This window comes from Scleropages formosus, chromosome 13 (assembly GCF_900964775.1).
Source record: "Scleropages formosus chromosome 13, fSclFor1.1, whole genome shotgun sequence".
Classification (NCBI taxonomy): Eukaryota; Metazoa; Chordata; class Actinopteri; order Osteoglossiformes; family Osteoglossidae; genus Scleropages; species Scleropages formosus.
The window spans coordinates 8,874,152-8,897,664 of NC_041818.1; the positions used below are offsets into that span (position 1 = coordinate 8,874,152).

General features: G+C 41.2%; 2 protein-coding genes across 4 annotated transcripts in view; one reads left to right on the forward strand and one right to left on the reverse strand.

Moving 5' to 3' along the window:
- Positions 1 to 7,009: 7,009 nt before the first annotated feature.
- mrpl11 (mitochondrial ribosomal protein L11) overlaps positions 7,010 to 23,513 on the forward strand; it is a 28,426-nt gene continuing 11,922 nt past the window's right edge. For 2 of the 3 annotated variants that reach the window (XM_018737427.2, XM_018737425.2), the window contains exons 1-3: positions 7,010 to 7,104; positions 7,209 to 7,276; positions 13,998 to 14,153. In XM_018737427.2, coding sequence (XP_018592943.1) covers positions 14,031 to 14,153 — 123 coding nt within the window. In that variant the 5' untranslated portion in view covers positions 7,010 to 7,104; positions 7,209 to 7,276; positions 13,998 to 14,030. The remainder of the gene's footprint in view (positions 7,105 to 7,208; positions 7,277 to 13,997; positions 14,154 to 23,513) is intronic. The other variant, XM_018737426.2, reaches the window with a different exon arrangement.
- tmem265 (transmembrane protein 265) lies at positions 15,066 to 21,822 on the reverse strand. The gene is made up of 2 exons (XM_018737424.2): positions 20,220 to 21,822; positions 15,066 to 17,086 (listed from the first exon to the last, which is right to left on the reverse strand). Exon 2 carries the CDS (start codon positions 17,082 to 17,084, stop codon positions 16,044 to 16,046), a length of 1,041 nt encoding a protein of 346 aa, XP_018592940.1. The 5' UTR covers positions 17,085 to 17,086; positions 20,220 to 21,822; the 3' UTR covers positions 15,066 to 16,043.

Genomic DNA, 23,513 nt, shown 5'->3' on the forward strand with positions numbered 1-23,513 from the left:
AATATTCTTTATGTATCATCAGTCTAGACCAGCTTCTTAAAAAGTCCTGGTTGATTTATTCCCAGTAGGCATCAGCTGGTTTTTCTTACTGCCCGATGAAGGCCGGGGTAGACAGTGGGAAGTCGTCATCATGGCAAATCCCAGCTCCTGCCATGGCTGTGCCAACCACCACTTTGCAGATTCTACTACTAAGCTCCAGACCCACTTGGGCCCAAAGCAAAAAACACAGCACTGGTGGGAGATCCTTATGATGTCACTCCCTGAATTGAAGGTCCAACCTCTGGCATAGTTAATAGGAAATGGCAACAACAGATGTTGTTTCTATATCAGTGATTGGTGGTTGTACTCAGCATCTAGCCCCAGGGTCAGTTAGGAGGCACCTGTCTGAGCAGTGGTCACTTCCAGTGCCTCTGAATGCTGTGTACATAACACGTCTCCTGTTAGGGTCTTTAGAGACCACAACCAACAATCTACTTCGCAAAGCACACTGGGCACTGGGACACCATCTGACTGCTTGTCCAGCAAAAATGTTGGGCCAGATGCCAGGCACATGGTCTAGTCTTTGGGCAGCTGCTCCTATGCCTCCAACCAGCACTTTTTCTGTTGTGGTGGAGTTAGAGACACATTCCCTGAACTGGACTCTCTTCCAACAAGACAAGATGGGAAATACAAAATAGGCAGGGGGCCCACCTAGCATCAAGCGGTGACCCCCCCAACTTTTAAGCATCTCCTACTCATCCTACGTTTGTTTGTCATTTGTGTTGTGTCCCACACCTCCCCAGCCTGCCGGATGCAAGGATTTCACAGTCACAGCAGCTTTTCCCTTGCTGTTAGGTGTCCCTTTTCTAGCCTTGTGCCACCACATCAGCCTTTCTCTTTCGGGCTGGTTTGGACTGGCCATCCAAATTCCAAATCCTCCATGTCCCAGTGTGGTCCTACTCAATGGCCTTCTTGAGTCACTCCTGAGACATGTTTCTCTTGCATCTTCATTTTTGCTTTCAAAACAAAGAATTCCAGAATCACAAATTGCTGCAAAAGGTCTAAAAACCTCCAAGAATTCCAATAAATAGCTAAAATTCTGAAAATGTTCCTGCTGTCCTCTAGGGGTAACGTGGTGTGTCTGCATTCGCAAACAACTGTGGCCTAGTATGGGAAAGTGTAAACATTTATTTATAGTCTTGGAATAATCATGTAAAGTTTAATGAATACACTATTGAGTGGAATATTTCAATTTGTTTTCATTTAAGCACATACCAAAAATACTGTACTTTTGTCGTTGCTGACATTTACACTTTTGCCCATGTATGTACAACTCAAGGCAGCACAATGGCACAGCGGTGTATCTCAGTAACTGGGATTTGGTTATAGCTCTGAGTTGAAATCACACTCTGCCTGTTTGAAGTTTCCATGATCTTACCATGTTTGTGTGAATTTCCTCCAACAGTCCAAAGAAAAGCATGGAAGATGTCAGTGATACATGACTCTGCAGAGCTTACCATTACACACAAGAGAACAATATAGAGACACATCTGTGCACTTTTCTAAGAAAACTTATGGTAAAGGTATTGAACAGAGTTCTGCATTTATCTCCTCTCTCTGAGGACTTCATGCTTCTCCTACTCACCTGGATTTATTTACATTCAAGTAAATCTTCTGTTAGTCAAGCATGGCCAGTCTGGAGGGGAAAACAAATATAAAAACATATAGCAGAAAGTTAGCAGCATGAATATATTCTTATTATTATTAAATCAGATCTTGCCAGTTCTTATGATTGTAGTACACAGGATCACAGGCCACACACACCTCCTAGATTTAGAGCCACACCTAAGTAGGAGATGAAGCTCGGGAGCAGCCAAAGTATTGAAATGAACCGAAGGAGAAAAGGAGTAGCAATTGTAGAATCATGAGTGAATTCAGAGTTCTTTGTGGGTTACATTTTTGTGTTTAACCTATGGTTTTTTATTATGTTTACAGCAAAACTCCATAAGTCTACAATGTACCACCTCACAACTGGTTATTGCCTTATGTCAGTTAAGTAAGTTATAAAAAGTGCACATGATAATTTTTGACAAGTTCAAATACAAATGTATTTAGACAACTGTTTTATTAATAAATGTAGGCATGGTTTACAGTACATTCCCAGAATGGTATATTATACACAGGCAAAAAAGCAAAATTTCAAGAGCCCTGTCCCCTACTGGCACATATACATATGAAAGGGTAAATAATGAGTCTTCACTGTCCAGATCATGCAGCAAACGATTCAGCTTCTTAAGTAACAACTTCTAATTCAAATTGCATTCACAGTTTTCTTGGATTGTGATCACAGTGATCTTAAATTTAGACTGTGGTATTGTTGCTTTGAAAGCATAACAAAGTCTGGGATGGGCTGCTGAGACTTTTTTTTACATGATATCGACATTGTAAAGTTCTCTTTACGCACTGACAAATAAAGATTGGACATTCAGGAGAGTATTATTGAAAATACAATAAAATTCACATTTATATAATTTAAATTTATAAAATATAAAATGCAAGTCTCTCTTTGTGAAGAAGGGGGTGCAGTTGCACAGTGGTGCAGTGGGTTTGACCAGGCCCTGCTCTCTGGTGGGTCTAGGGTTTGAGTCCTTCTTGGGGTACCTTGCGATGGACTGGCATCCCGTTCTGAGTGTGTCCTCTCCAACCTTGCTCCCTGTGTTGCCGGGTAAGGCTCTGGTTTGCTGCAACCCCACTTCGGGCAAGCAGTTTCAGTGTGTGTGTGTGTGTGTGTGTGTGTGTGTGTGTGTGTGTGTGTATCTTTTTGTGAATTCAAAGTGTGGAAAAGGCATGAGTTGATTATACAGAACAACCGTAGAGTAAAATAGAGTCTGTATATAGTAATTATAGAAAACAGTATATTTGTTGCTTAGTTATAACCACAGACACATTGCGTTTTATGAGCTGTCAGTTGCAGTGCAGTCAAAACATGTCCATCTGTCAACAGGAGCTGGATGAAATGTCCTGACATCTCTAAATTGTACTGGTTATGCAATAAATGTTTGTCATGGTTTCACACCCCAGAGACAGCAATGAAAAGTATATGACACGAATAGGCTCAATTATCTAAACCTTTGTTTTTAATTTAGTTCCACTTGCATGTTGTGCATAATTTTAAGACTGAAGTGGAGGTTACTTCAGCTCATAAAATGTTCAATTTTACTTTCTACTGCTCCTTTCAAATCAAATTCTGACCGACAATATTCTTTTGACTGTACAATCTCCAAAAGCGTTCTAATTATAACGCTATTTAGTCATGCTCCACAATACGCCCATTCAGGTTATGAGAATCTGAATTCATGAGAAGTTTTGTTTAATACACCTGCTTGAATTTATGTGCCATTCCTTCGCATTTGTGAAGGCCAAGGTTCGATGTCAAGCATCTCCTCACAGCTGAGCAGCACAAGATTTACATCTAGCCCATGCTTTTTTCCAAAGTAACATACAACGATTATTAAGTAGTACTGGGCTGATGCCTTTGTCCAAGGTAACTTGGATAAAGGTATGAGGTAAGCCCAACAAGGAAAGAGCTGAACAAGTGCAAGCGGAAAGCCAGACAGCTTTAGTATATAGAAATTAATGAAAAGAAACTGCCTTGTTATGTTGTGTTATGAAAAATTATGCTGAAACCTCTGAAGTTACTGTGTGCATTTTAATAAAATTTGGCAATATTTTAGCATGATTTTGAGTCACATTTGGGGCTCAGTGCATAAAAATGTTTAACATTAAAAGTAATAGCAGTTACAGCTTTGATTTTCGAGAGTTTGTGTTGCAAAGGGTTTTTCAGGAACACATTGCCTTCCTGCAGTGAAGAAAGACTATTAAATCTTTGAGTTTTATGGGGAACAAGGCAGTCATGTAAATTTTAACAAACTGGAAATGCCTTTAGTTTTACAGACTCTGTGAGACAAGACTCACTGTGACTCTGTGACATAAACGACACAAGGCAGACCACATATTTAGATGTGTGCATGTATAAGATGAATGCTATTTTAGTATCATTAAACATTTTAGAAAATAGTGCAGATTTTGTTTTATATATTTTAAAACATTCTAGGGGACTGTAACATTACAAGTGTACCGTCTATCGGTATGTTCTTAAAGAACCAGATTTTACGTGAAAATGTAACCATAACAGACTATGAAAACAATGTGTTGAACTAAAAATATATGATGAAAGTAGTATTCCTATAGGAATTTTCCCATGTCTTGGGTTAGAATTTGGAAATGAAAGATGCAATTAATTATTGACCTACTTTGGTTGTCCTCTGTGAATAAACATCTAGGTAGATTTACCTTCAACTATCATATGAAGTATAATATTTGTGGTACAATAACTCATAATAGTCATGTATTTTGAATAGAATAGAATACAATAGAATATAACAAACTTTATTGTCTACAAGCTGAGGACATTCAAGATCACAGAGTGATTCAAAAAGAGTAAAATAATAAAAATCTATTTAAAATTACAATCTAAGATTTAATCTTAAGATCTTAGGCAAAGAAAGTTATTAAAAAAAGAAATTTGTTCTTAAAGAGGTGCTTATTCTTTACTTTAAACTTAAAATTCATTAGTAAATGGATCATTATTGTAAAGATAGTTTTCCTTAATTGTACTTAACATTAGTGTTATAATGCAAAAAGCGTTGTATTGAAATAATAAGTTAAATAATATTATTTGCTTATAATTCACTGTTTTATTTCCATGTCTGCTAGACATTGTTACAACAGTGTAAAAGTTTTTAAAATTTGTTGTATGTATGCAACTGAGAATTAATTTTAGTATCATTTCAGTCTATTCATGTGAATCTGTTTATTTCTATATTGACTGTTTCTACTACTTCCAAATTACAGCATCGGGGATCAATAGTCAGTTAACAGAGCACAAACTGCATAACAGTGAGAAGCTCTTTTACCAACAGGACCTGGATTACATTTGCTCTAGCTGTGCTCCACAATCGTTACTGAGGTGTACAGGTAGGGCAAAAAAATCAAGATATTTTAATATATAAGACTATATGTATGAACAGTGGATAGTCCATTCTGGTTCCCCGTGTCACCTTGCAAACAAAATGTCCCAAGTTTGAATATCCCTCCTAAAGCACTCTTGTAAAAATGCCATGTTGTGTAAGTGAGTGCATTATTATAAGGAACTCAGCATGTAAACCAAATATCGTCTGCTACATAAATAAATCTAAATAAACACACACACACACACACACACACATTTTCAGAACCGCTTGTCCCTCTAAATAAACAAGTTCTTAAAAAGATTAGAGGTAGTGGTAGTTAATTTTCAGTTATTTCTAAATGCCAACACAAAGGAATATTTTATGTTTTAGTGTGAAAGTATTTTTAATTTCACTATATTCATTGTTGAACTTACTTTAAGGCTTTTAAGCACGAAGGCTTACAACCCAACCCAACGGCCATAATTCATGGTCTGAAACAGTACCAGGCATTAATATTTTACATGAATATTTTATATGAAGATGCAGTAACACTGAATTTTTTTTTACTAGGCTGCTTCATTTGCTTGCACAAAGTATGAATTGGGCAAAAATGATGAAATCATGAAGATATAGAATCATAATGCAATGAGCACTAACTGAAAGGGACTTTTATCAAAGCTTTCTTTAGAAGAGGAATGAATGAAAAATGGGAAGAATCTATATATCACTGATGAAATTCAGTTTCCCTTAATTATGAAAAAAAATTGTTCTAAAGTTAGTGTTTTTTTTGTTATAACTCTAGCTAATATACTGTAAATACTGTTGGTTTAAAATCATATGCTTTAAGTTAGCTATCCATCACAGCTTATTGCAAGTGTCAACAATGTGAGTAAACATCAAGCAAATAAGTGATAATGTTCTCTGATTCGTAAATCATTCACAAGCAAAATGTAAAATTATTATAATAATGTAGGGTATAGCCGTGGGTGTGGATGGGAGAAGTGGGAAAAAGAGACGTGACTTCCAGATTATTTATTGAAGCGCAGGCAGCGTCACGACTCATGAACCGTTTTTACAGTGGAATCTTTTGTATCAGAGAGAAAATAGATAGATAGATAGATAGACAGATAGATCCCACAAGGGAAATTATTACCACAAGGGAAATTATTACAGAAATAAATACAGAAAACATACATGTCAATAGCAACCTTAGATCTAAAATAACCATTTCTGACCATTCCATGACATTTAATCTTTACACCTCATTTTGACCTCCCCTGAATTTAGACATTGCTTAGGTGGGAAATAATATGTAACCTCTGTTCAAAACATTGCATATGAAAACTATACAATCTGAAACACCCATATATGATTATAGCACAGATAAAAAAAAAACAGCTTTTAAATATGAAGTATTTTTGTTTCATTGCCGGGCACAAGACCCACACAGTTCTGCCAACGATTGAACACAACTCAATATCGAAATTACACCATTGTCATATGCAAATAATAATTTACAGTTCTGGATCCACTCCCACTCCTAGGGGTGCCTTGGGTAGCGTGGGAAGCTACAGTATAAAAAGAGAACATTGCTTTATACCTGAAAGAATTATGATAATCGTTAAGAAGTTATATTATTGATTTATTTTACAAACAAATAAAAATAGATAGATAGATAGATAGATAGATAGATAGATAGATAGATAGATAGATGTGTGTTTAGGTGCTCCTGACTGTCAATTACAACTCAGCATCGGGCTTTTATGCTGAAATACTGCTGAAATGTGTGTCTGACACGCACTCTGGAAGCTGTGTTTCAAAGTACCGTGACTACTATTCGTCGTAGTATATCACCCGCTAAGCGTTCACTTTTCCAGAATAATATCTACTATACATGTACGGCGGAGAGGGGGAGGGCTGTAACAGCTACCAGAGGGAGATAATGGCGCGAACGCAGCTCAAAGCGCAGCTCCTGCACCGGAAGTGTGCGAATCGCTTTTCCTGCCATTTTGTGGAAGCGCCGCGCCGACCAACAAATATGTCTGCGCCCATGTGCGCGACTGCGGCGTGAAGGTGATTACGTGCTTTGGACGAGAATCTCTGCATAACACCGGTAAGGGGGCTTTTCCGATGGACAATTTCGGTTCACGTTTGTTGGACTAAATGTGGGCAATATTAATACCGTTGTTTCAAAATAAATGTTTTGTTATGTCATAGCCGGTGTGATTACGAGCAGGAGGGAAGGTGACGCCGGGGGAGTTCTACAAAACAAGCAGTCTACGTGCGTAAGTCCTTCACCTCGTCACGTTGAAGCGAATTCATGGCATTTTTCACAAACGCTGTTCGTTTCATGACCCTCAAAAAAAGCGGAGTGGGAGTGAGCTTAGGCTGCGGGGGGGATGGGGCTCCACCCTTGCAGTGGTGTCTTAAAACCAGCAAATTGAAGCTGCAGTCCTTAAAGATACACATACTGTTTGCACTAAAGGATCTTCACGATTGTGACACTGACGACAGATATCCGTTGGTCTTCGAACTTTTGCTTTAACTTTTAAGTAACTGTCTGAAGACCAGGCACATAGGTGCGCTGCAGTATTAACAGTGTGTGGCACTATAAATAGCAAAAATAATAAAGTTGCCCTTGATTTCACATTGCTGAATTGCCTGAAGACAAAAGCTCTTGCACCCTGTTACAACAAGTACACCCATCTCTTCTCATACAGACGTGTGTTATTCTTTGGATATTCATTCATTCATTCATTCTTCATACAGCCTATGGCTTAACTTTTGTGGACTTTAATGTATACATTTAATTGACACTTTTCTCCAAAGCAACATCCAACAAACTATGTAGTATTATCAGCCCATGCACCTTATTCACCGCGGTGACTTACACTGCTAGATACACTACTCACACTGGGTCGCTCATCCATACATCAGTGGAACACACACTCTCTCTGTCACACACACACTGTGAGGGAACCTGAACGGCATGTCTGACTGTGGGAGGAAACCAGAGCACCCAAAGACTTACACTGCTAGACACACTACTTAAACTGGGTCACTCATCCATACATCAGTGGAACACACACACTCTCTGTCACTCTCACACTATGGGTGAACTTGAACAGCATGTGTTTGGACTGTGGGAGGACACCTATGCAGGCACGGGAAGAATATGCAAACTACCTAGACTGAGTGGGTATCGAACCCATGTCCTCTCACACCACCCAGGTGCTGTGAGACAGCAGCGCTACTCGCTCTGCCCTTGAATAATGAGCTGCTGCCTTTGGACCTCTTGCTGTAGTACCCTTGAGCAAGGTACTTACCCTAAATTGCTTAAATTAAAATTACCCTGCTGTATAAATGGGTAAATAATTGCAAGTAACCTTATATGTTGCTGTGGAGAAAGGTGTCAACTAAATGAATAAATGTAAATTTAAAGTGCATTGTGAGAACTGCCTCATTAGGTAGTGTTATTATTATAAAGCACGTTGAAAACAGTGTCTCGGGGCACTTTGCATTAAAGGGAAAAAAGATGTAGTTTGCGACTCTAAAGCAATTTACAATAAATATCAGCATTTAACAAACCACAAAAATAAAATAACAGAATTCCTCTGGAAATTTTCCACAACTCCTTGTGCAGTGCAGGAAGTCTATTCTAAATCATTACACCTACTCATATGCAATGCTTTTCTCCAAAGCAACTTGCAGTGTTAAGCTACTTAGAATTATTTACAAATTTATACAGCTGGGTTATTTTACTGTAGCAATGTAGGGTAAGTGCCTTGCTCAAGGGTACTACAGCCAGAGGTGGGATTCAAACCTGCAACCTCTGGTTCAAAGGCAGTAACTCTAACCATTTTTCTACCAGCTTTCCCAATCATAGAGTGTGAGGTGATGTGCTGTCCAGGGTGTACATCAGTGCGTCACTGGGTCGCCACAGACTCACACATTCTCTCACAAGTGCACAGTAAGCAGTTTAGAGCCATCAGTTCATCTTAAGCGTATTCATAAATTGTTGGGGGAAACCAGCAGAACCTGCACACTCCACAAAGATTGTGCCACATTCAAACCCATGTTAGAAGACATAGCTCGGGAGCTCTGAAGGTCCCGCTGCACCACACTGCCACTCTAGAGCTCATATTTCTGTGCATACTGTTCACATTGGTAGCTCGTCCCAACAGATTAACACAAAGACTTGTGCATATAGGCTGAGGATGCTGGAAATAGACTCCATCTCTTTCTGTTTACATTACAGTGCTGAATAGTGTTTTCATGTGCACATCATTATTGTCATTGATTTTGTTGTATGTGTCTTTATTCAGCATGGGCCCAAAATAAGTAAACTAGTTTAAACTACGGGCTGAAATTTAAAAGAAAGAGAAATGTTGATAATTTAAGTGTAATCTTGAAATAGTGAAGCATTTTCAGTGCAGTTAGATGAGCGTAGTTATCACAATATCTATAATGAACAGGACACACGTTGCAGAACCTGCTTGCCTTACGAACTTCCTTTCTAACACAGTTCATTGTAGTCAAAGCACTCACTCTGGCCCAGTGCACTCTTTTGCATTTCCACTTACCATTTATATAATCTCTACTGCATAAATAAGTGCTTTAAACAGCCGACAGGTAAACTGTTAATGTTCTGTTTTTCTGTTTAATCATATGTAGGCAGTGTACATTTTCTACAGCCAAAACTATTTTTTCCCGTCGTCGTACGTCAGCATAAGTAGTCTAAAACAGGCTATAACACCTGTCCCACTCTTGTGATGGAACAAGTGAAATATTTGCAGTACTGTCGCAGGTAACCACAGAAGCCATGATTACACCTCAAGCTCTACCTCCGCTGAAATTAATGCCACGTTCTTGGATATTCCTCACTGGTCTCTACTTTAAGAGTCATTGCAAAAATCAGTGCTACATCCAGACTTTCTGCAATCAGACAGACTGGTCTGTATGTGGACTGTCTGGCAGTCAAGTGAAGCATTCCAAGCATGATTCTTCTAGAGGGATGAAGAAAGCTGTATCAAATAAGAACAATAAATTTTCATTTATTGCCACCTTTATATTGATTGCTGGTGCATTTTCTGCCCTTAGCATTATCGGTGTTTTTCTTTTGTCTATAGCCATTTCTATATAGACTTGCTTTTTAAAATTATTCGGCAGCCTGACAGAAGTATCATAATGTACAGGATCAATAGGGTGCTTGAGGGTTATAATCTTAGAATGGTAGAATACTAATATCATATACAAGCCAAGGGTGTTGCAGGATGACTGTATTAGTACAGCGGATCCCCTGCTTATAAATGTAACTAAGCCTGAGACTTGGTTCATTATTCAAATTTCATTAATCAAATGTAACACGGAGTGGGCCAGGGGCTCATCATCAAATCTGTAATTTTATTCTATTCTAATTTCATATGCAGGTACTCATTTAATATGTGCTGGGGAAAAAAATGACAATAATGGCCCAAGTGACTACTTCAAAAATTGCGTGTCTGTATGTGTCTATTGATGAAAAGCACTTTTATTTACTCTGAGTTAATAGTCTCTTTGGAGAAAAGTGTCTGCTAAATTAATAAATGTAAATGTCAGCAACATTACAGCTCCGCATTTCAGTCAGGAACAGAGGAGCGGATTCTTCTCTCTCCCAATGAGCAGTTTGTGGAGACCAGGCTGGCAGACAACCCCAACATGTATCAGCACGTTCTCGGTCCTCTGGGTGGGTGTTTATGGCCTGTTGTAAATGAGAAAACACAATAAAGAACCCTCCAGAGAGCTACAGCAGTTCACAATTGCTACCTGTCAACACATTGTGTGAAGCTTTGGCATGTATATCAGAATTAGAATTTAAATGTGTTTATGGAAAAAAAATTTTATGTAAATACTTCTAAAATTCCATAATTGCAAAAAGTTTGTTACTCAAAGGTTTGTAAGAAGGGGACTCACTGTATGTTAAAATTGCCAGTTGATAATTTGCTGTTTCCATAATTATACAGATATGGGGATTCTGAAGAATATTTGCCAAAAACTGTACACATGGCATTATTTTAATATTTTTTTTATTTGTATTTCTTTTATCCATCTTGGTAATTCTTAAGACCAGGCAACTTGAGTCAAAAGCAGTAAACAAAAGTATCTTGCTGCAAAAAAACTATTGATTTGTCTCTGTGTAGAGTAATCTGTGCTTTAAAAAAGTTATCTGTTCCTATCAAGTAATTTCTCAGGAGATATTACACTGCAAGTCCAACAATCAAAAACATCCGCGCACACACACACACACACACACACACACACACACACACTTCCATTGTAGTCACTAAGCTATGGCCTTGATCACGTACACTTGTCCCACATTAACTTTTCCTAATTTATTGTATACAAGAGTACACAACTAAGAACGTAGGGACGCAGTTCCCACAATGCAGTGCGTCTCACGGTGTCTCTTGCACAGTCACTTGGGTAAATTTTCACAAGTGGTGCTGGTTTTTTGCAGTGGGCCACATGTCACAACCCAGACCCACTGTGACATATCTGATATATGGACAATATGGACCTTTTAATTATAAATGGGATTGTACAAAGTGTAGCTGTATGAAAGATTTGAGTCCTGCTTGGGGTGCCTTGCGATGGACTGGCGTCCCATCCTGGGTGTGTCCCCTCCCCCTTCAGCCTTGCGCCCTGTGTGCCAGGTTAGGCTCCGGTTCGCCACGACCCTGCTTGGGACAAGCGGTTTCAGACCGTTGTGTGAAAGATATGTGGGAAAACAGATATTGAGAGATCAAGTAATGGAGGATAACTGAAAATTTTGTTGACAATTTACAGACGTAATAAGTATACCGGGAGAGGGGTGTATGCAGTTGGTTAAATAATGAAAGATAAGTTATTGCGGAATCATTATTGCTGTACAGTAGCAGATGAGCTGTAAATATTGGGGGAAGGAGGAAATTTAATAGCTTTGTGGAAAGCCTGCTCTGTCTAATAGCTGATAAGGTGGAAGTATGTACCTGCTGGAGGTAACTTTAAGGCCTAATGGTAAAATCATGTGTAAAACAAAAATTAAATTATTTTTACATATACATCTTCATATAATGAATAGCTCAATTTGTAATTTTATTATGAGGTATCACTTTGTTTTGCATTGATAATTATGTTTATATGTCTATGTCTACTTCCCTGTGGCCATATTTTAAGACACATTAAAAATTCATTTTTAAAATGTAGGCATATTAAAAATGTATGAAACAAACCCCAGATGTATTTCATTTGTTTATCTTTAATTTTTTGGCAGTGGCTGAACTCCTGGGAAAAGGTACATGTACTGTAATTATGAAATGGGAACCTTAGTAAAAGGTAATATTTTATGGACTGTATCTGGAAGTGTTTAATTCTGTTTTAAACTTTTAACATGTCCAACTAGGAGTTGAACACTTCTTCTGTTTTGTAAACTAATCACACATTAAATGCCCAGTCAGACTGTACCCAGCAAGATTTGATACAAAAAGATTATAATAAAGGGCATTAAACCAAATTTAATTTCCTCTTGTAAATACACTTTATAATTAACCTAACATCAGTACTGTATAGAAGTTTTAAGGACAGTACTTGCAACATACAAAAAAAAAACAGACTTAAAAGTTATTCCAGAAAGGTACCAGCTGTGTGTCTGTCAATGTAAAATGCAGCTTGGTGTTACATCTCTGCATATATGCAGGTTTTTTCCACTGCCCCTTATTATAAGGGTTAGATCGACCACACTAAAATTCAAAACGGACCCAGCTAAGTAACCAAATGATAAGTTATGTGTTAATTAAATTCACAATTAGAAATCTCTGCAGGAGTGAACCTAGAATATTTTTACAATTAAACAAAGTCAGCAACATGACAGTTAGCCATTTATAGATGTATGTCTGTGTGTATGCATTGTGTCTTGGGTAAGTCATATTTAGAAGCCTTATTGTTTAAATATTCTGTTCACTATAAAAGAGCACAGTGTTTTCACCTCTTCTGGTGTGAGGAATTTCCAGGCAAATATATAGATGTACATTTAATTTTTACACTAATGGGGCAGCTGATAGCATGGTGTGTGGAACGGCTGCCTTTGTATCCGAAGGTTCATCGCTCACTTACTGTTGTAGTACCCTTGAGCAAGGTATTTACCCTGAATTGCTCCTGTAAAAGTTATCCAGCTCTATAAGTGGGTAAATTGCTGTAGATAGCTTAACATTGTAAGTCACTTTGGAGAAAAGTGTCAGGTAATGATTCAGTGTAAATGTACAAGGATGACTGGTCACTGTGGCACAGCAGATAGTACTGGTACCTCACAGTGCTTGGGATGTGGGTTCAGACATAGGTTTGAATCCAGTTCTCTCTTTGCAGAATTTGCATGTTTTCCCCATTTTCAAGTGTGTTTCCTCACACATTCCTCCAAAGACATTTTTCTGATGAATTCTCTGTAGTATTTGTGAGCGAGGGAATGTTTGATTGTCTTGTGATGCGCTGCCATCTCGCCCGAGGTGTACCCTGCCTCACACCCTATGTTTCTGCGGTAAGCTCTAGATCACCACAACCCTGTAGTGGTCACTAATAATGAATGCACTAGGATATATTATACTCTGAATCCATATTGCAGAGGAAAAACCTTTGCTACGTTCTTTTTTCTACCTTAGTTTTTTGTTTCCGGAACGATGTTTGAAGTTTAAAGAACGAGGACATCTCCGTTTTCTTAATTAAGGCTTGAGGAATAATTGAAAACCAGAAAACTTGCGGTTATAATGCAGCCCCAGTTAACGGTGCTACTGCATTGATATCTACCAGGTGTCCTTGTTCTCTGACTGCTGATTATTGTGGTTAGCAAGTACAGTATCTTAATTCCAATAATGGCACACAGGAGCACAGGGAAAGTATTTGACTGTTTGACTGTGGTTAGTTACAAATGCCTCACAGTAACTAAAAGTTGGCCACCATGTACCATGACCGTCTGCTCTTCATTTGTTCTTGCAGGTCAGCACACGAAACTCAGAACGTACCGCAAGCATGTCGAAGATCTCCAGGGCAGCAAAGACCGTAAAAAAGGTGGAAGTGGGGAATGTGATTCGGATGATTGTTCGGGCAGGGCAGGCAGCACCTGGGCCCCCTCTGGGTCCTGTCCTGGGACAGGTAGGCCAATGCATTCTGAAGCTCAAAACACATCTTCGTTGAACAAGTGATGTTCAGAAGTGAATACTGTTGTGGGTACTGAGAAAGTGTGGTACAGTGGTCGATGGGGGCATGTCCCACCAGTATAGGGGCAGGCATTTGAGTTGCACATAACAGGTCTAGCATTCACTGTTATACTGCTACCCGCCCCCTGTCAGGCCCCATCTGTGGAAAACGGCGTAAATAAATCACAGACAGCAGCCACTCTGCTTTAGGCATCTGCTCTTTAATCTTCCCTCTCTTCTGCTCACCCACTTTTTCCCCCTCCTCCATCTAACCACCCCTGACAGGGTAAGCACGGAGAGGGAGGTTGGCTGTCGGCCGGGGGGCAAATTTAAACAAATGAGAGAAATAAAACGGGGAGCCAGAGACGAAAGAGGGGAGCTGACAGCTTTGGTACCAGAGAATAATTACCTTCCGAAGTGAAATTAGCACAGCTGGCTTGAAGAAAACGGAAGAAATAGAAAGCCTGCTCACACTGTTTTCACTGCGGTACAGCCAAGGAGGAAGAAGATAATAGCATCTGCGTCAAAACCAACTTACAGGTTACTAACTCACTGGAGTAGAAAGAAACACGTTTGACTCTGCAGCTGTTTGTTAGCTTTGTGGAAAGTCTACCAGTGGGGGTAGGGAGCATCATTTCATGTTTCCGAAATTTAAACTGAGGTAGCAAAAAAAAGATGAAAGAGCAGTGGTTTCCGCCACCAGTTTTTCCCCTGCGTTTACCACAATGAAAATCCCTCTGGATGGAAGCTGAGAGATGTTCCCGGGTAGATTTCTCCATTCCTTACTTTATAGATAGTGTTTGTGAGTACAGGTTAAAAGTGTGTGTGTGAGGTTTTTTTTTTTTTTTTTTTTTTTATCCTGAAAATATTTACTGTAAATCACTGATATGAGCTCTTAGTATTTTGACAAATGGGTCCAATATCAATTAATCCAAGTATTAATGGTTCATGGGAGAGGGGAAGGGTGTGCGGAGTGCATTAGTGGTGACTTGATGGAGATTAAATAGACCCCCTTCTGCCATCCAAATCAGGACAAAGATTCTGCCTGAGTCCACGGTCACCCCCACCGTAGCATGTGGTCAGGCCAAGGGGAAGTGCTTTACTGCCAGGGAAACCATAGGAGCTTAACAGCTGTTGTTTTTACTGTAATTGTGATTAGTTTTCACAGCTCAGCACTAATTCTGCATGTTTACCAGTGACTTGTGGATTCCCTGAAGAAGGGGGGGAAAAAAGAGGCCTCAAACATGTGTTAAAACTTTATTACGCAGTCTGCTTATGTCCTTATATATTCCCTCCAGTCTTTTAGTTTTTGATTAAGACAAATTCGTTCAGTTTGTTTGAGCTCCGTGTTCTCAATTCTGTGGCCACTTTGGCTCCATGGAAGCCGGCCACATGATCGTTTGGTCTAAGGTCAGATGTTGCGGTTTGAGGTGGCCACTGCTTCTAGGAAGTAGTGTGTGCAAGTGGGTCAGTAACCAGTATTTTATTAAAATGAAGCAATACAACTCGAGATATGAATATCTGTGACAGAGCGGCAGTGTTCACGCTTCACAGTACACAACAGTATGGGTTCATTTCTCAGTAGGGACTGAATGGCAGGGTACAGCTTTCCTGCTCATAGGCGAAACCCTGGTGTTTGCCCCTACTTCCCAGCCAATCGCCACGCCAACCGGGAATAGACCCTGGCTTGAAAATGTCATCTTTGTTCCAGAGTTAATAAATCAGCCTTTAGAACAATGAGTGAGCAAATTGAAGGAGGTACTGCTGTAATGGTCCAGTTCCAAACCTGGAGGGTGCTGGTGACTGACCTTTATAGGTGAGACCCAGGTCAGGGCCAGGAGGCAGTTTACAGCTCATGTGAGATAAAAGATGTTCCCAGACTCGCGTCTGTAGGCTCTGCATGTGAGCAAGACAGAGAGGCTGTATGGCTGTGTGCCCGGGAGAGGGTGTTGCACTGTGTGGACGTTGGGGCCAAGTGGGCATGCACATGGCCACGGCACTCCAGCCGCTCAGGTCCTGCCCCCAGATGTGTGCTCCTGTAGCCAGGTCCAGCTGCCTCTCCTGCTGACCTTTGCTTGCGTTTCTCCCATACTGAGCTCAGCTTGACAGCCATTGCTAGGAGGTTTTTGCCTAGGAAGACTGTGGAGACACGGGGATCCCGGTACCACAGGACACCTGCACCCCGCAGGAACAGCGTAAGGATGTTGACGGTGATGAGGCTCAGCCAGGGATAGACTGCCCCCCTGCGGGTGCCATGCTCAGCCCCTGGTGCCGCGGTGCTTCCCAGCTCCGTTAGCGAGACGCAGGGCAACAGCAGTAACAGGACATAGCAGTAGAAGAACATTAGGCCTTCCAACCAGAGGGGCCCCTTCACATCACCATGGGTCTCCCATAGTCCTGCCTGTAAGTCCAACACATCTAGCAGGTCCACCACCACCCACAGTAGCCGGCTGCGTGCCTCTTGCTTCCTGCGCAGAGGAGTCATGTGGTCGGCACCAGTCAGGACCAAGAAGAGGGACGGCAGGCACACGGAGAGGAGGAGGGTGAGAGTCTTTCGCGCAAGGGGGTCAGGGGGCCGGCGCTCTTGCCGGTAGTTCTGGCAGATGAAGAAGAGTTTCAGCTGGAGAAGAGAAAGGAAGAGGAACCAGAGGGCATTGGCAAAGCCACGGCGAGGCGACCGTGCCTCTGATGCCACGCCAGCTGAGACAAAGCGGAGCGCTAGCAAGAAGCACAGGTCGCCCAGGAGCACAGCTACTGAGGGCCACACTGCTGGGCCTGCCTTCCACTTAGCCCCCATCATGCTCTGCTCTAGTAAGTAGAGGTCCACCACCATCATTGTGCTCACCGTCACCAGGGTTGAGACGCACACCTGGGGCGGGGGCACCATGCCTAGTAGACAAGAAGGGAGACTTTGTAAGCCAAACAGCAGAATTGTCATTCTTATTATAACATAAGTAGTAATACTGTTGTATAATATTTGTTACTCTGATAACACTTGATGAGAGTCTTCAGTTTTATCAGCATACAGCAGGATCTTTTCTCAGTGCAATTCAGGTTGAGTACAGTAGTACAGCAGGAGAGCAAGACAGCAAGGCCTTCGGTCATCACTCCAGCTGTTGCAATAGTGTTTTTATAGCACAGTCCCACACATTAGCTGGTGTGGTGGAATTACATGCAAACTTACTTAGTAGCTCAGCTAAATGTCCTTTGATGCCAGTGAGTATTATCTGCATATTTAATGTAAAAACATTTGTTTCCAAGTCTGAGTTGGTTCATTTTATTAATCTGAAGTTTCTACAAAAAGCCAGATTTAAATGGATTTGTCGTTTGAGTCTGTAGCCACATTTTTTTAAAATCTATTAAACTGTAAAGTTTTCTCAAGGTATCTTCTGTAAATATGCATTACATCCATATTTAACAATTTACAATGAATAAGGGCAGTTTAGGAACCTGTCATAGCCAGTTTTTTTTTTTTTTTTTTTTTTCTTTCCCCTGACAACATATTTGCCTGGCAATTGCAGCTGGTTTCAGGAATTATTTCCCCCCCAATTGTATGTGTGTGTGTCCCTGTATCTGCATACGATTTAAATTCAAAGGAGAGAAATCACCTTTCTGCCGGCTGGATAATATTTTATTAATTTCAGTGTGCTACCTCTGGGCTGTGTTTCAGCAGCACACAATTCAAAACCTCTCCATTGATCGGCACAGAGAATGATCACTGCCTTGATGGCAAAATTGAGCATGCTCCCCATTATCTCTTTGAAATCAGAGGTCTTTTTTATTGGCACCACTGTGTCTGGTATTGTCCCAACACCAGGGTGCGCATACAGACCACCAATAATTAGTGGTTAAAAAAAACATTAGGCCAGACATATTAAATTATGCAAGTTAATGCTATCTTTACAGGTGTGGGAGAACATCCTCTGAAAAAGATTCCAATGTACACATATTTGCATGTACATGTATGCATGTTATTCCAAGGAATATTTGACAGTGTTTTTGCAGAGAAAGTCTAAACCCCGGTTGTTCGTGTTCCCCAGCTAAGTGAGTAAGAGTGATTAACAGTTGAATTTTTACAAACCTAAGAAAGTGTTAAAGAATGATGGCAGTAGTTCACAAGTTATGAGGATGGAGGGAAGAATCAGAAGAATGAGGTTGCAGCAGGAAAAATGACAAAAGCACAAGTGTAAAGTACGGGGAAAGCAGCACTGTATTTACATTTGTTTTACTGGTATGTTTTCACAAGCGCTCGTATAAATGTATCTGGTGCTTTTCTCCAAAGTAACTTAGTGTTGAGGTACCTACAGCTACTCACCCATTTATACAGCTGGATCATTTTACTAGAGCAATTTAGGGTAAGTACCTTGCTCAAGAGTATTACAGCTGGAGGTAGGATTTGAACCTGCAACCTGAGGATCTAAAGGCTGCAGCCCTAACCACTACATTACCAGCTGTCCCAAAGCAAAAAAACCTAATTTCTTCACAATAACAAGTTTAAAGAGTCTGCTGCCATCACACCCAATTATTGCAATTTCTCATAATTAACAGACTCACATAATGTATTGATAAAGTTACTGTTCTCACTGCAGTGGCCTCAGTTTGGAAATTAAACGAGTTGCACGATTCGCTGACTGGGAGAATTGGAATTGGAAAGTAACGCTTCATCTGTCCTCCTGCTGCAGTGCAAATAGAGAGGATTCACTTTTTAATTGCTCTTTTATGCTTTTTAATTTCTTTTGCTTCTTACATTGCAGCCCTATATATATTTAATTAATTAGCCCTCTATTTGGGTTTTTGGCTGTGTGATCAGCCCATGTAATTTGTACCATTAGGAAGGAAATCAGCTGGATGAAAACAGAGTTCCTTTGTGCACATTAATAATAATCAAAATCATGAACTGAATGGGGAAACAAAACAGCCGCTAACTACCAGCACAGATTGTTTCTGTACTGATTTGAGTAATTGCTTGTAAATGTCTGCCAGTGCAGTCGCTCTACATTGTATTGTGTTTGAATGTTTCATTCGACAAGCATGTAAATACAAAACACGTCTGGTGGGGGGGAGGTGAAGATGTGGATCCAGAGCGAGAGTGAAAATGAGAGACCCGAGGATGGTGTCAAGTTGAGGATAACAGGGTTTGTTGGGGAGCAAGATGACAGATGTGTAGGGCAACGAGCAGAGAGCATGTTGGCCCTTACTTATATTGATCCCAGGAGGAAGCTGTTTTGCCTTCTCAATAATAAACGTGTAGTATAATCTTGAAGATTTAACAAAACAAAGAGCACTGTAAGGTGTCCTTCATTAGGTTGGCAGCTGCTGAGAAAATAAAGCTGGAAAAATGTAAGTGAAATGTAGCACTCAAGGGCATACTCTTGTCAGATTTTCAGACACACACACACACACACACACACAGGGCTGCTAAAAACACAATGCAATCCCTGTCACCTCTGTGTCTTTCAGTACTGGAGTGAAGCCAGCATTCTGCAGAAGCGAGTAAGATTAATTACCCTGGACAGTAATTCCTCTGTAAACATTCTCCCCTTAACAAATAAGTTTTTCTTTACCCTAAGTGAAGACTCAAGAGAGAACACACACGGTAGTGTCCAGCAGACATGGCTGGAGAGAGGTGCCCTGGCGATGTATGTGGAAAAGGATGGATGGAGGGGTGAAGGCGATGACTGATGGGCTGTTTGCTGGTAACCAGGGGAGTACAGGTGCAGGGATGTGCGCCATGGAGCTCAAGGCAAATTTCAGATGGGGGACAATTATTTCATACACAGACTTGACACTGAGTGTCCATGCTGTGTGGCAGTGAGCTGAAGCGCATGGTGGGGAACAACATCTCGACCGAGCATAAGAGGAATCCGAGTTACTTACCTCTCTCGAAACCCGCTACGTCCGAACCACTATGAAAATATAGACTATTTCCACCATATATAAAGTACCAATGGAGGCAACAGTTTACCCGCAACTTTTCCTCTGCATGTTCTATTTAGTGTTCCAGAAGTAGAGGGATAGTTACCAGAAACATGCGTTTCGTGTCCTGTCTCCTCCGGCGGGTTCACTGACACCTTCGGATTCGCGCGGCGCGTGGCTCCCTTCCAGCGCGCGCACACTCGCGCTCGCGCTCCCGCTCCCGCGTAACCCACTAACGGACGTGCGGAGGATTTTTAGTGTTCACTCAACGGTCTCTTGGCTAACTGCTGTACCACTTTCCCTTTTTTAAAGGGGGTTTAAAAAAAAAAAAAAAATCTGCCTACTCCGAAACAGGTATTCCGGCAAACGCAGAAGCTCCGTATTGCTTCCTTTCGAGAGGAGAAATGTTGAGGCGACGGGAAAGGGCGCGACGAGATGTAGTTGGTCTCTCCGTCCGTGTCTCCCGTCGCCTCCTCGGCGAGTCTGACAGGAAACGTTGACGGATTCAATTCCGTGTCACACTGGCTGCGTTTCTGCGCTCCGTAGAGCCCCTCTCTGCCCGCGAACAGCCCCGCTCGGCGCTGCGGCCGCCGAGGTGTCGAAACGGGGCGGCGGTGAGGGCCAGTGAGCCGATTCCTGCCCCTGAATAATTAACAAGAGTGGATTTACGCGGCGGAGCTCCCCGCCGGAGCCCGGGGCCGCCGGTCACCGAGGGGCGAGCGAAAGAAAGGAAAGGCGTCGGCAGCCACACTTTATGATTGCGGCGTTAATTTGTAGGCAGGATACGTGCCTTCGCGCTCACTCGTTCCCTCCGTCCTCCTTCGCTCTTTTCTTTCTTTATTCCTCTTTCCGTCCCTCTCTCCTTGTCCCTCGCGCTCCCCCTCCCGCCGTTCCCGCTCTCGCTCTCGCTCTCCAACTTCTTCGAGGCGCATTCGGAGCCCGTTCCACATTCCCCGTATTCACCGGGCTTCCCTCTAATAATAATCTTAATAATAATGGTGATAATATAGTAAGAGGGCGAGGCGGGCTGGTCATCACGGTTGTTGTGCAGCGGACTGGCGGCGTCTGCAGGTGCCTTCGGCAGCCCAGATGTTCCTGCCTTAATTAGTCATCACTTCATCATGTGAAAACGCTGCTTCCCCCTCTTTCCTGTCACTTGGCGGAGAAATGCATTTGACAGGGGAGGGACTCGTGTTTTACTGTACAATTACCGCGCAGCTCTTCTCTCTCTGTGCTGTTAAAAATGTGTAGATTCCCGAATTCAACGTTGCTATCCGATTGTACATTTTGACTGCTTTTGTGCCATGGTGAATTCAGAGTGGTTCTGGTACCGATCATTTGTGCGGAGTGTGTGAAGGAGAGGGAGACACCGGGAGTTTGCGTGCGGAAGAGAGATGAGTGACGTTGTTATAATAATTCACTAGGACCCGTGGGGGCAATGTTTAAAAGCAGAGAGTGTGTGTTTTGCTGTCAAGTTCAGAGGGAGCTCGTGTTTCTGCAGACACCTGCCAGCGTGGAGTTTAGATCCACTGTGGTTTGTTTTCTTATCTGTCAAGCACTAGCAGAAGCACCAGTTGGAGTTCCGATCGTATGGAAATCCGGGGAGCACAGAGGCAAGAGAGAATTGGACACTCGGTCATACTACTTTAGACAGTCGGTTCTATGCTCCACTAACTCGCCAAGAGATTTTCTCCTCTCTCTCTTTCTCTTTCTCAGCCACAGTGGGGTGTGGTTGAAGGTCACTCAGCACTTGCTCACTCTGACTACAGCGAAGAAGGGAGAGTGAGACAGAGGAGGAGGGAGAGAGTCCAGAGGAATACGCAGTCATCACTTTTCTGTAGGCAATGGAGATATGATCAGGACAGGATGGTCAGAGTGAGACCAGTTACCACGGAGAAGGACACCGAGAGGCTTGTTCCCCGTTCCACCAGCAAGAGCTAAATAGTTCTGGAGTTCCTGGAGTGCCACAAACATCTGGATTTGAGTCTTGAATGTTATAAACTGGAAAGCCTAACAGAGGAACTAGGATGTGATGTGGAATGGGTTAAGTGTATTCTCAAGGTTTCTTTGGTGAGATGGTTAAAAGCTGGAGAGAAACCTGGAAGAAACTGGCCTTTGTGAACTTTTTGTGTAATTTGGTATAAATGAGCCAGCAGCTTTGTACACTTAAGTACTGTATAAGAAAGTTGTGGAGGAACATAACTAAGTGTTTCCAAGAAACAGTAAATGTTTGATTTATTGCGTGTGGAAATATACACCTGATTGTGCAGAGTTACCAGTGGAAATATTGGATTTTTTTCCTTGCTTTAAGGGCTGCATGAAGCTGTTATTGACACGGGCAGTTAAGATTTTAATTGGCTTTCAAAAATTAATATATTCTGTATAAAATGAAATCCTTCTCTAAAAAGTATTGAAACTTTAAATTAAAAAATAAAAAAATACAATGAAAAGATGGAAACATGCTTTAATTTTTTAAGTTTGTATTGATCCATCCTAAATGTCTTAAGCTTTCTTAAAGGCTGAAAAGTTGGTTTTGTTGTTTGTAATGTTTGAAATGTGTGTTTAAAATAACTAAAAGCACAAGGACAAAGTATATTGGACTGAAGGAGAGGCAATTGTTTGTTGAACAAACTCTAGCTACAAGGGCTGACCTGTTTCAGGTGGGTGTTTTCCACTGCAAACTAGGGATGTACATAATTCATCAGTTAATTCATTCTCAGTTTAATCAGTAAATCAAGCTATCATAGATTCCATTGTTTTGTGTTTTTAACATTTTTAATTGAGATGTTCACTGTTACTGCACTGCTCTCAATCAGTGATACCTGATGTAACAAAATAAGAAGATGGTGCTGAGGGCTGCGTCGTCTCGGACTGCACAGAGTGTTTGCCGCCAGCAGCTTCACTGTGAACCGATTGCGCACCTGCTTTCTCTCGACATGCCGACACGATTGTTAGGTGTCTGAATCTATAGGCTTATTTTTGCTAATCCGTTACTCTGCGCATTTCTGCTCTGTGCCATTAGGCTGCTTTTTCCTTTCCTTTCACCACTGTTACATAGACTACATTGCCTGGCTGCATTTTATATTAATTATACCGCTGGTGAGTCAGAGAAAGCCAACTCTGTCAGGTTAAAGATCTTTCATAGCCTGTGTAAAGGTGTTAGGTTTTTCATTTGTCAGAATTTGTCTTTACCCTTGTGATTTGTGTCTGGTTATTTTTTAGTGAATGTTTCATACCATTTTAAAGACAAAGTTGTAAGAATTTATATACAGTTGCCCTTATCAGCCACTAATTTGATAGTAAGAACTGTGATCTTTGTTTATATACTGCAAACCTTGGTATTCAGTTGATCCCAGAGTACAGTGACTTGTTGATTTCTTAATCAGAACTTATTAGTTAT